Source organism: Aethalodelphis obliquidens, unplaced genomic scaffold (assembly GCF_003676395.1).
Source record: "Aethalodelphis obliquidens isolate GAN/ISIS:26980383/991018 unplaced genomic scaffold, ASM367639v1 scaffold83, whole genome shotgun sequence".
Taxonomy (NCBI): Eukaryota; Metazoa; Chordata; class Mammalia; order Artiodactyla; family Delphinidae; genus Aethalodelphis; species Aethalodelphis obliquidens.
The window spans coordinates 7,823,182-7,836,945 of NW_020838027.1; the positions used below are offsets into that span (position 1 = coordinate 7,823,182).

At 34.2% G+C, this 13,764-nt stretch overlaps 1 protein-coding gene across 2 annotated transcripts; it reads left to right on the top strand.

Moving 5' to 3' along the window:
• Window positions 1–4,238: 4,238 nt before the first annotated feature.
• On the top strand, window positions 4,239–9,893 carry KLRD1 (killer cell lectin like receptor D1). Of its 2 annotated transcripts, XM_027093358.1 has the most exons (6): window positions 4,241–4,407; window positions 5,743–5,835; window positions 5,983–6,045; window positions 7,488–7,639; window positions 8,414–8,517; window positions 9,332–9,893. In XM_027093358.1, the coding sequence occupies exons 1-6, from the start codon at window positions 4,377–4,379 to the stop codon at window positions 9,450–9,452; spliced, it is 564 nt and encodes a 187-aa protein (XP_026949159.1). In that variant the 5' UTR covers window positions 4,241–4,376; the 3' UTR covers window positions 9,453–9,893. The 2 variants fall into 2 exon arrangements, with proteins under 2 accessions (XP_026949161.1, XP_026949159.1); XM_027093360.1 differs by lacking the exon at window positions 5,743–5,835 and having other exon boundaries at window positions 4,239–4,407.
• Window positions 9,894–13,764: the final 3,871 nt, after the last annotated feature.

Below are 13,764 nucleotides of genomic sequence, written 5' to 3' on the forward strand. Positions count from 1 at the left end.
AGTAGCAATTCTCATATCAGACAAAATAGACTTTAAAATAAAGACTATTACAAGAGACAAAGAAGGACACTACATAATGATCAAGGGATAGATCCAAGAAGAATATATAACAATTGTAAATATTTATGTACCCAACATAGGAGCACCTCAACACATAAGGCAAATACTAACAGCCATAAAAGGGGAAATCGACAGTAACACATTCATAGTAGGGGACTTTAACACCCCACTTTCACCAATAGATCATCCAAAATGAAAATAAATAAGGAAAAAAAAGCTTTAAATGATACAATAAACGAGATGGACTTATTGATATTTATAGGACATTCCACCCAAAAACAACAGAATACACATTTTTCTCAAGTGCTCATGGAACATTCTCCAGGATACATCATATCTTGGGTCACAAATCAAGCCTTAGTAAATTTAAGAAAATTGAAATTGTATCAAGTATCTTTTCCGACCACAACGCTATGAGATTAGATATCAATTACAGGAAAAGATCTGTAAAAAATACAAACACATGGAGGCTAAACAATACTTAATAACGAAGTGATCACTGAAGAATTCAAAGAGGAAATAAAAAAATACCTAGAAATAAATGACAATGGAGACACGATGACCCAAAATCTATGGGATGCAGCAAAAGCAGTTCTAAGAGGGAAGTTTATAGCAATACAATCCTACCTTAAGAAGCAGGAAACATCTCGAATAAACAACCTAACCTTGCACCTAAAGCAATTAGAGAAAGAAGAACAAAAAACCCCCAAAGTTAGCAGAAGGAAAGAAATCATAAACATCAGATCAGAAATAAATGAAAAAGAAATGAAGGAAATGATAGCAAAGATCAATAAAGCAAAAAGCTGTTTCTTTGAGAAGATAAACAAAATTGATAAACCATTAGCCAGACTCATCAAGAAAAAAAGGGAGAAGACTCAAATCAATAGAATTAGAAATGAAAAAGGGGAGGTAACAACTGACACTGCAGAAATACAAAAGATCATGAGCGATTACTACAAGCAACTCTATGCCAATAAAATGGACAACATGGAAGAAATGGACAAATTCTTAGAAATGTACAACCTGCCAAGTCTGAATCAGGAAGAAATAGACCAGACCAAATATGAACAGACCAATCACAAGCACTGAAATTGAAATTGTAATTAAAAATCTTCCGACAAACAAAAGCCCAGGACCAGTGGCTTCACAGGCAAATTCTATCAAACATTTAGAGAAGAGCTAACACCTATCCTTCTCAAACTCTTCCAAAATATAGCAGAGGGAGGAACACCCCCAAACTCACTCTACGAGGCCGCCATCATCTCGATACCAAAACCAGACAAGGATGTCACAAAGAAAGAAAACTATAGGCCAATATCACTTATGAACCTAGATGCAAAAATCCTCAACAAAATACTAGCAAACAGAATCCAACAGCACAGTAAACGGATCATACACCATGATCAAGTGAGGTTTATTCCAGGAATGCAAGGATTCTTTAATATACGCAAATCCATCAATGTGATAAACCATATTAACAAACTGAAGGAGAAAAACCATATGATCATCTCAAGAGATGCAGAGAAAGCTTTCGACAAAATTCAACACCCACTTATGATAAAAACCCTGCAGAAAGTAGGCATAGAGGGAACTTTCCTCAACATAATAAAGGCCATAAATGACAAACCCACAGCCAACATCTTCTTCAATGGTGAAAAACTGAAAGCATATCCACTAAGATCAGGAACAAGACAAGGTTGCCCACTCTCACCACTCTTATTCAACATAGTTTTGGAAGTTTTAGCCACAGCAATCAGAGAAGAAAAGGAAATAAAAGGAATCCAAATCGGAAAAGAAGAAGTAAAGCTGTCACTGTTTGCAGATGACATGATACTATACATAGAGAATCCTAAAGATGCTACCAGAAAACTACTAGAGCTAATCAATGAATTTGGTAAAGTAGCAGGATACAAAATTAATGCACAGAAATCTCTGGCATTCCTATACACTAATGATGAAAAATCTGAAAGTGAAATCAAGAAAACACTCCCATTTACCATTGCAACAAAAATAATAAAATATCTAGGAATAAACCTACCTAAGGAGACAAAAGACCTGTATGCAGAAAATTATAAGACACTGATGAAAGAAATTAAAGACGATACAAATAGATGGAGAGATATACCATGTTCTTGGATTGGAAGAATCAACGTTGTGAAAATGACTCTACTACCCAAAGCAATCTACAGATTCAATGCAATCCCTATCAAACTACCACTGGCATTTTTCACAGAACTAGAACAAAAAATTTCACAATTTGTGTGGAAACACAAAGACCCCGAATAGCCAAAGCAATCTTGAGAACAAAAAACGGAGCTGGAGGAATCAGGCTCCCTGACTTCAGACTATACTACAAATCTACAGTAATCAAGACAGTATGGTACTGGCACAAAAACAGAAATATAGATCAATGGAACAGGATAGAAAGCCCAGAGATAAACCGACGCACATATGGTCACCTTATCTTTGATAAAGGTGGCAGGAATGTACAGTGGAGAAAGAACAGCCTCTTCAATAAGTGGTGCTGGGAAAACTGGACAGGTACATGTCAAAGTATGAGATTAGATCACTCCCTAACACCATACACAAAAATAAGCTCAAAATGGATTAAAGACCTAAATGTAAGGCCAGAAACGATCAAACTCTTAGAGGAAAACATAGGCAGAACACTCTATGACATAAATCAAGCAAGATCCTTTTTGACCCACCTCCTAGAGAAATGGAAATAAAAACAAAAGTAAACAAATGGGACCTAATGAAACTTCAAAGCTTTTGCACAGCAAAGGAAACCATAAACAAGACCAAAACACAACCCTCAGAAGGGGAGAAAATATTTGCAAATGAAGCAACTGACAAAGGATTAATCTCAAAAATTTATAAGCAGCTCATGCAGCTCAATAACAAAAAACCAAACAACCCAATCCAAAAATGGGCAGAAGACCTAAATAGACATTTTTCCAAAGAAGATATACAGACTGCCAATAAACACATGAAAGAATGCTCAACATCATTAATCAGTAGAGAAATGCAAATCAAAACTACAATGAGATATCATCTCACACCAGTCAGAATGGCCATCATCAAAAAATCTAGACACAATAAATGCTGGAGAGGGTGTGGAGAAAAGGAAACCCTCTTGTACTGTTGGTGGGAATGTAAATTGATACAGCCACTGTGGAGAACAGTGTGGAGGTTCCTTAAAAAACTACAAATAGAACTACCATATGACCCAGCAATCCCACTACTGGGCATATACCCTGAGAAAACCAAAATTCAAAAAGAGTCATGTACCAAAATGTTCATTGCAGCTCTATTTACAATAGCCCGGAGATGGAAACAACCTAAGTATCCATCATCTGAAAATGGATAAAGAAGATGTGGCACATATATACAATGGAATATTACTCAGCTATAAAAAGAAACGAAACTGAGCTATTTGTAATGAGGTGGATAGACCTAGAGTCTGTCATACAGAGTGAAGTAAGTCAGAAAGAGAAAGACAAATACCGTATGCTAATACATATATATGGAATTTAAGAAAAAAAATGTCATGAAGAACCTAGGGATAAGACAGGAATAAAGACACAGACCTACTAGAGAATGGACTTGAGGATATGGGGAGGGGGAAGGGTAAGCTGTGACAAAGCGAGAGAGAGGCATGGACATATATACACTAACAAACGTAAGGTAGATAGCTAGTGGGAAGCAGCCGCATAGCACAAGGATATCAGGTCAGTGCTTTGTGACCGCCTGGAGGGGTGGGATATGGAGGGTGGGAGGGAGGGAGACGCAAGAGGGAAGAGATATGGGAACATATGTATATGTATAACTGATTCACTTTGTTATAAAGCAGAAACTAACACACCATTGTAAAGCAATTATACTCCAATAAAGATGTAAAAAAAAAAAAGATGTAAAAAAATAAAAAAATAAAAAATAAAAAGTAAATAAATAAATATTTTAAAAAAAGGAAACTTATGTGTGGAATTTTATTATACCAAGTAAATTTACCTTTAAACATGAAAAAAACTTCCTGTCACCTTCTTTTGTGATAGTCAAAGGGTGTGCATTGCACAAGTTCAGTGAGAATTTCCTGTATTGTGGTTCCAGAAACATTTTAGAAGATAGTGATTTTACTGCTTCTTGTTCATACTACACATCTGTGTCTCATCAGCAGATGATGCACGCACACTTGAATACACAAGTTTTCTTTTTTAAAAAATTTCTTCATACACAACTTTCAGGTTCCTTAGCCTACAGCTCAGCTCCGTGATCTAACCCAGTTCTTGAACAAGCAGCCATCGTGCCTTTCCTGCATGAACACTGGAACAACATTTCATATGGCAGGTATGTGCAGCCCAAGTCATAAAATGAAAAAATTAAAATAACCAGGAAAAATATCTTGTGGGTATGGCTAATTTGAGGCAACGCTGTAGGACAAAAGTATACATTTTTAGGCTCCCCATGTATCTGTACTTTCTACTTTAATTTCATTTTTCTGATTCTTCATTCTGTAACTTAGAAATGATTTTGTGAAGATTTTTCCAACAGGTTTAAAGAGTGGATTCTGACAGGGATAGCTCTAAATTCTGATTGGCATCTGAATTTACCAGGAAAAATATAAACAACATAATTCTAGCATGAAAATATATAGAGAATGTTAAATATTATCAACAAAATGTTTAAAAGTGTTTTTTTTTAATTTACCATTTGTGTTGTGACATCCCCCAAACCACCCAGATTAACAGTTTGACACATTGAACTGTTGTGAATGACGACACCCTTTGGGAGTACTCTAATGTCAATGCAGAATCTCCTGATGCTAAATTATTTTAGGGGAAATGCCTGTGAGCAAGTAATTTTTGGTATGAGAAGACGTAATACATGTTAAAAATGGTTCCTGTAAAAAAGTGGTTTTTTACGTATCATAATTCAATGTACTGTGAAATGAACTCAGGTTCCCAAGTTATTAGCGCTACATTGGTTGGGGAACCTCTCATCACACCATGTCTTCTCTTCACAGTACAGCCTCTACAAAGCTATGAGCAGCCTGACATTTCTCAGAGTAGCGAATACACTGAGATTAGCAGAAGGACACACTCCCAAGTAGTATTAATATTATTGTAACAATGATGGAATACATGTCATTTAAATGAAAGACTCTGGGTCTAGACAAACTTTCATTTGATTTCTGACTTGGGTACTTAATAGCTCTGATTCCTTGAGAAAATAACATTATTAATGGATCCTACATTTTCTCAGCTACCTAATGGGAATCAGATTCTCTATCTTGTGATTTTTTTGTTGCTGTTACAAAACTAAGAGTTTGTTATATCAGCCCACAAGACCGAACTTGGTGCCTGTTGATCTCTTTTTACTACAGATCTCTAAACTTCTTTGTCAAATTTAAAAATAAGTGGTAAGTACAGTTTGATAAGATAGAGCTGATAAAGAGGAAAAGGTATGGCTAATCTCACTGAAGAATAAAGTACATCATATAAAATTTTTGGTATTGGGTGGAGTTCTAAATGGAATGTCTTCATTTTCCAACATTTCATTGACAAAATTATGGGGTTATTAAACCAAGGAACTTTTTGGATTCTCTCACTGGTTTCTGCTTTTAAGAACTTCAGCTCCTGTGTTTGTTCTTTAAATTTTTACCCCATCTCTCTTTCTTTATAGCTTTTCAGACCACTCCATGGAGGCTGATTTCTGGGGTCTTAGGAGTAATGTGCCTTTTGTTGGTGGCTGCTTTGGGAGTTTTGTTGAAAAATTGTAAGTTTTTCTAATCAAGACTATATAAAAAGATCAAAATTGTGATGAAACTGTCTTACAATAAAGGTTTCATTTTGCTAATGTGTAATATTTTGTTATTTCATAAATCTGTGTCTGATGAAGTAAATTTCTAATTACTTCTTACAGCATTTACTAAACAAAATGTTCAGCCGACATTCTCTCCAGGACCCTCCACAGATCTCCAGGAAGGTGGGTTCCATACTTTGGAAAACTTTAGTGCTGTTAGAGAATGAAATATTCTTGTTTTTCTCACACAGAAGCATGAAGGGATATTATGCTTAGTAATAGAAATTATAGGATAGTCTCATTTTATTGCTAACTTAGTTTATTAAATTACATTGAATGTGTGTCATTTATATATTAAGTAATAAGGAAAATATTAGCCGGAAGTGACCTATTTTTCCTATGTGACTGCTCATGTTTAAGTAACAAAAGCAAATTACAGTAAATATTGTAGCTGATCCTAAGTGCCTGCTTGTGTTTCATAACACATACTTTGATACCTCTTTACCTGTACCTCCGCTTCTTCCATAACTCAGAAAGAAGCACAGAGATTTCTGCAATTCTAAACTCTACTCAACCAGTGAACGTCAGCTCAAAGATATTTTTAAACATATCTTTTCCTAAATGATGTCTCATCATCTTCTGTGTTCATATAGCACTTCATTCATATCTTTTTTCCCTCAGCGTTTTTCCAACTTTATTGAGATATAATTGACATATGACATCGTGGAAGTTTAAAGTGTACAATGATTCACTTATTACAATATTATTGCCACCATAGCATTAACTAACACCTCCATCATGTCACACAACTATCATGTCTTTTTGTGGTGAGAATGTTTAAGAAGCTCTCTTGTAGCAACTCTCCCAAGTATATAATACAGTACTGTTAACTCTAGTTATAATGATGCACAGTAGATCCCTAAAACTTAATCATCTTCTAAATGGAAGCTCGTACCTTTTGACCAACAGCTCCCCATTTCCCCCACATCCCAGCCCCTGGTAGCCCATTCAACTCTACAATCTCAGCACCACTCATTTGACAAAGATTTGAGTGCCTACCACATAATATGACTTTTATCACTGAGGATGGTAAATGTTGAAGACACTATCACTAGTAAACTGGATGGTCAGACTTCAAGCTAAGTGCTTTATTAACTTCATTTTGAAATAAACTATCCAGAATTATTTTCTGACTCAGGAAATATGCTAAAATGCTTTCCTCCTTTAAATATCTCTTTTATCTAGTTCACTTTTAATTACACAGCAGAGATCAACTTCGGGTCACTTCCTCAAAAGAGGTTCTTCTAACCGCCCCCCATCCTATACTCTGCTACACAGTATTTTTACATACTGAATTTCTTGTGTATACTTACACAAATTATCATTAAATATAATTCATAAATGACTGAAATTTGTATAATTCTGTCTCTATCTCTAGACTATAATCTTCATGAGGAAGAAGGGTCATGTCTGAGTCATTCAGATTAATATCCCCTGAACTGTGGTGTATGCAGTAAATTCTCAAAGAATAGTTGTAGAAAAACATTAAATAACAAATGAGTAAATAGCACTGAACACAACGGAATCTCCAATGTCATCAAGTCACGTTTTGTTTTTTCTCTTAGGATCTGGCTGCTGTTCTTGCCGAGAAAAGTGGATTGGCTACCAATGCAGCTGTTACTTCATTTCTAGTGAATTAAAAACATGGAAAGACAGTAGAAATTTTTGTGTTTCTCAGAATTCCAGTCTACTTCAGATACAAGACAGAAATGAACTGGCATGTATTTAATTCTGATTTTTCTACAATTTTTTTGACCTAGGAAAATATTATCTAAGTAAGCTGAATACTTTGATTCAAGTCTTTAATCAGATAGTAAATAGGCAGTTATATTTGAACTAATTTCCTACACTTTGAAACAGTCAAACAATCTACACAAAATTTCTCAAAGATTTACATTATAGGAATGTGACAGATAAAGTACAAGAAACTTTTTAGAGAGAATTCAAAGAATAAATAATAGATCATTATTTTTATTCAAAGGACTTTGAATTTTTAGTTCATTAATTGAATTTATAATTTGTTTTGTAATTATATAGCTTTTGTTATCACTGTTGGAATGAATATGAAGAATATTATAAAACAATTACCCAACTCTTAAGAAAAAGTGAAAATTTTCTCTAGCTCCATGCAGAACCTGTGCTAAGATTTATCCCTCAAGATACTGTTGGTTTGGGATCAAATTTGATTGCTGATCCCCTGTGAAGGAAGTGTTCCATGAAAGCTCTAATTCCCTTTATGACGTTTTTCATTCTTTCAAGAAGTGAGATTTTGTGGTACGTTTTCCTCCATAAATGAATGGGCCTGATGAATGAGAACTATGAGGCATGTGGCTTGACTATACCTCCTAAATTAAAAGTTAAAAATGATTTTAGTTTGTATAATTGAAAAACTGAATCTGACTTTCTTAAAAGTCACTGACTTTCTTAAAAGTACCTGATCCCTAGAGTAGATTCAAAATAGATTAATATGTTGGTCTTTGTTTCCAAACAGCATTTTATGAACTCCATTTCCTATTATTACTGGATTGGACTCTCTTACAGTGAAGAACATCATGCCTGGTTGTGGGAGGATAATTCTACTGTCTCCCAAGATCTGTAAGTTTCTGGCACTCAAAACCTTTTTCTGTTCTTTTTGAGTTTATCCTTAGATCTGATCAGAGAACGTAACATCCAGGAACACTGTAGGTAAGATATCCTGTTTAGGACATGAGAATACAGAAAAGAGAATTGATACAACAGAATAACAATTTTAGTCCCAACCACAACACCCAAGTGTATGCTCAAGTGAGATGAAGTTAGTGTACTTGTGACTCTAAAAGAGCTTTTGATATATGCTTTTATTTCCTGCCTTGGTACAAGCACTTGGATATGTATGTACATATACAGATTCTCACATACACAAAAGCCATCCAGAGAAAAGAGTATATCCACTATTTTCCTTATTCTGGTGGAGCCCAATATTCTCAGCATCATCCCATATTTCAAACATTCTGGGCTTATTTTCTGTGTATTTGTAATCTTCAAATCTCATTTTCATTCATAAACATGGGATTTACAGTATCATACAATGACAGGTTTTATGCTCTGATTTTTTCCCTAGACTAGATTAGCAGATGCATCTTAGAAGTAAAGTATATAACATACCAAAACCATTAAAAACAACAGCAAAAACAAAAAAATCCCCAACTTCATTGCTATTGATTATTGATGCAATAGCTGAGTTTTTGTAACATTGTACTCTGAAATTGTGAAAACTGACTTGAATGAAAAAAAGATAATGTCTCAATGTGGTAATATCTCATTAAAATGCTTTTAAAATGTCTGTAGTTCTATCATTTAACAAAAACATCATCCTTGAACATTCTCATTTCCTTTTCCCAATATATTAAAACATTATTCTTCATTACAGATTTCCATCCTTTCACCCTCTAAATACAAAGAACTGCATAATATATGGCCCAAGCAGAGAAGTTTCGGATAGAGACTGTGGGAGTGAATATCGTTATGTCTGTAAGCAACAGCTTATTTAGATGTCTCTTGGGGCAGAAGGGGTGTGCAATGAAGATTCAGTATACTTAGAATGGTAACATATATTACTAACTACCTACTTCTGGGATCTGTAAAATGTTTCAAATTGTGTCTTATCAATCATAATTTTCATGTATTTGAAAATGTGTTTAAATTTTTTATCAAGATATAATTGACATATAACATTACATTAGCTTCAAGTATACAACATAACAATAACTAGACACTAGGTCTAATTAACATCCATCATCATATATAGTTATAATTTTTAAATTTTGCCATGTGTCTTAAAATGGATGAAATGTGTGCCTACACCTAAAATTATAGTCCAGACAAATAATTTCATGAATATTAATGTATATGGTAAATAGTGAATTTAATAGTTTATGCATATATTCTTGGAAACTCTCTGCAGAAATTTAAATAAAACTTAATTCATGCCAGATAATATATATCACATCGTATCAGTCCTTTGTGTGGCGTACTGAGTTGAGAAGTCCCATCCTCATCTCTCTTTTTCCGGAAGTAAAAATAATTTTAGTGTTCCCTTTCAGTTCTTTCTGGATTTCTATACATCTATATGTTCTAATTTAGAGCTGGAAGTGCCATATAATAGATTCTTCATATGTGTCACCTGGCCTCAGAGGGGAACACATTTGTGTGTCTTCTCTGGATGCTACAGAGTTCTGCAGAACAGTTGGAAGTCTCTGGCCAAATATATGGTCTCACGTGATTGCTTTCATATTTTGCAAGAGGCAAGGGCATCTAAGCCCTGATCATATAAATTTATAATACTTATTTCTTTACTCCACCTATCTTTCTTGCCTATGCTTATCCATCAGTAAAAAAAAAAGCCATTCTTACATGTACATTGAAGATTTTAATCTCTAGCCAGTCCCCAAAGCCTTTTCCTAAAAGTATGTACCAAAAACTAAATACTGTAAGATGTTACAGAAAAACCCAAATGAACTTTTGGGCCAACCCAATAATTACCCTTTTTTTTGGGGGGGGGGTGGAGGAGGGGCTAGCTCATTTTATTGAAGGATTTCTAAATAGGTAAAAGAAAGGGTGGGAACACAATGAGTTCTGATGCCCGTCTGACCTGGAAGAGATTTTCCCAACCTCACAGATATCAAAAGCCAATTCCCTTTTTGTAATTGTTGCACCTACATCTTAAAATTGTGTACTGACATCTATATTTGCTCTCTAGTTTTATATTTTAATTAAATAATAATAATTAAGAACCCAAAGTTGATTTTTAAAATACAAAGAGTCAGGAAGAGGAAAGAGCCTCTCATGTTTTATTTCTCAAAATATAAATATAATAGTACTACAACTTGAACTCTTCACATTCTTGTATGCAGGTTGACTTAGGAAAAATGCACTTAAGTTATACTATGCAAAATTCAGGATAGACTATAACATCTTTCAAATGTTTAACTTGGACTAAGTGAACATGCATTGCACTTTCTAGATATTTGAAATGTTTTGCCTTTGCTGTCCATGTGATTTTCATAATAATATAGTTTAATTGAATTTAAAAAGAACATTATAGGCAAGCTTATAATGAAAATAAATACTTTTCTGTTCCAACTGTCCCATCAATCTGTCCTCTTCCCACAAAAATTTCCTCTGAGTTTTTTGTGTGTTTCTTTGTTTTTTCCTACCTGGAGTAGTTTTCTCTGTAATGAACCAAGGATAGTCTATTTTCATAATTTTTGTCCAGGATGAATCTCAACTGTATTTATTTAGCCACATTAAAGTATAGGTTCAAATTGTTACTTTCATATCATTATACTATGAAGTGTCCAGAGTTCAATCAGCCTTTTTTTTTTTTCTGAGAACTCATGAACATTTATTACAATGCTGCAAGAACAATGAGGGAACGGAAGCTGTTAAATATGACAGATGATGTCTAATTTCAGAGAGTAATCTATGTCAAAATTGTCTCCATCGAGGGAAGAAAATTCCTGTTGCCACCCAATTATAGCTCAGATGTTTTTTTAAGCTCCCATATCTTTTCAGGGCATTGTGATGGAAAGTGCTGATTTGAATGAAGAGTACTGGTCACCCATGGCAGTGGCCTGCTCACATCTGGCCCCATCATACTAATCACAGTCAATCCAGGAGCATCTGACCCATTTCATTTTTATTATTTTTTCTGCCACTCTTACCTGCATTCTATTTTCCTTCATCCTGAAAATATCTTTGTAGTCCTTGGGATGGGAACAACATTTTTTTTTTTTTTTTTTGCGGTACGCGGGCCTCTCACTGTTGTGGCCTCTCCCGTTGCAGAGCACAGGCTCCGGACGCGCAGGCTCAGCGGCCATGGCTCACGGGCCCAGCTGCTCCGCGGCATGTGGGATATTCCCGGAGCAGGGCACGAACCCGTGTCCCCTGCCTCGGCAGGCGGACTCTCAACCACTGTGCCACCAGGAAAGCCCTAAAATAAGTTAATTCTTAATGTGTAATGAAATATAACATAAAAATAAAGACACTATCATGAAAAAGACAGGGATCTAGGGCATTAGACATGTGTTTAATTCACAGAGCCACGTTTACTAAGTTAATAATTTCACAAATTGCAAGAAGAAGAAAAGAAACAAAGAAAGAAACGGAGAAAGACAGAAAAAAAGGGGGAGAGGGAGGGAGGGAGGAAGACAAAGAATAGTAACAAAACCTGGTGTGGGTATTTTAAAAAGTAAAAGAAAATGAAATGCATCTTGTATCAATAATGTAAATCATGTAGTAAAGTTCTTTATAGTGAAGGACTTACAAAGAATAAAATAGTAGGTTCTAAAATTTTAGGAAAAAGACAAGTAAAGAATCTCGCCTCTGAACAACACGAGTGAAAAATAATTATTTTTCTTTTTGAAATAATCACTACTGAATATGTAAGAGCCTTTTATAAATGAAATGTGAATATGAATTACCTTTTGCACCTAAAATTAAACTAAAACTTTTTTTAGTTTATACATACAATATGTAATTTAATTTAAACTTCATTATTAAGTATGTGGAAAATGTGGGTATTATTTTATTTCATATTTATGTATTATTTAGGTAAATATTTATTATTATTTTATGGGTGAAGAAATTAAATCTTAGAGGCGGCCAAAATCATACTGCTTATTCAGTATAAACTTATCAGCTATGAGTAATTTATAATATTTTTAGTTAAAAAAGCACTTTTAAATTTATGTCACTTGAGTTGAATATCATAGAAATCCACTAAGGTAAATATGGCATGTCTTATACCTCTATTTAATAGAAAAGGAAACGTAAGTCCATAGAGGCTGTTATTGTCCCAGATCTCAAAGCTAGAGACTGGTAAAATTTTGATTAAAACCCAGTTCTAACTCCAAATACTAAGGCTGTTATCTCAAATTGTGAGATACATTCCTTTAGGTAGTTATTGAAATGAAGGAGGAAAAAACCTTTCAAGTTTTTGAAGCCAGGATTTAAAATATAACATGACCATAATATAAAATGAACATAAGTGAATCATAGTAAATTACTTTTCTATGACTTATATGCTTGTATCAAATTCTGGGTATCTTAAAATTGTACAGAAAGACCAAACTACATTTATGTGGAAAGTACGTACCCACGCTGTGATGGGCCCACGGATCTCGGACCAGCCCCATCATAGAATTATGACTGCCCATCTATCCCACAGATGAATCCAAATTCTTCATTTTTTACAAAGGATTACTGAATAAAATAAAAATGTGAATTTTTTTCCTGTTTCCTCTCCTTGGGGTGAGTTGATATATTTAGATTAGAAAAGTGAGAATACAGAAAAATTTCACCCATGCAGACATGAAAAAGGAAAGAATGGAAATGAGAATTCATATAGAGCCAGGTAAAATTACTTTTAAATTTTCTCTTGCTATAAAATAAAAAACAAAATGTTAAAAAATGTAATAGCTGTTTTTAGTTCACCTACACTAAGATACTTAAAGATGCTTTTCATCACTGATAGTGAATGATAACACACACAGTTTTTTATTTATAGTCTTATTTTATTTGGTGGTAAGTTTATTGGTGGTAATTGCTTTCTTTGCAAGGTAAGTCTGGGTAGGATATATGAATTTTTGTTGAATGAGTTTTTCTAGTATACTTTAATTAAAGTTCTGTCCACATCGTTGTCATCATTTACAAGTTATCGTTGTCATCATTAACAAAACTAATCTCACATTTGTTAATATAGTAACATCTTAACATTGCCTAGCAGAGCTCTCAGGAAAAAATAAAAGGTGTTTAATAAATGTGCATAGTGCTTAGATTTTTAAAAATATAAACTGTTTTACA

Coding starts and splice junctions, on each gene's coding strand:
- KLRD1 (XM_027093358.1), top strand. CDS start 4,377: ATGAACACTGGAACAACATTTCATATGGCAG. Junction 4,408..5,742: donor AACAACATTTCATATGGCAG/GTATGTGCAGCC, acceptor CTTTCTTTATAG/CTTTTCAGACCACTCCATGG. Junction 5,836..5,982: donor GGGAGTTTTGTTGAAAAATT/GTAAGTTTTTCT, acceptor TACTTCTTACAG/CATTTACTAAACAAAATGTT.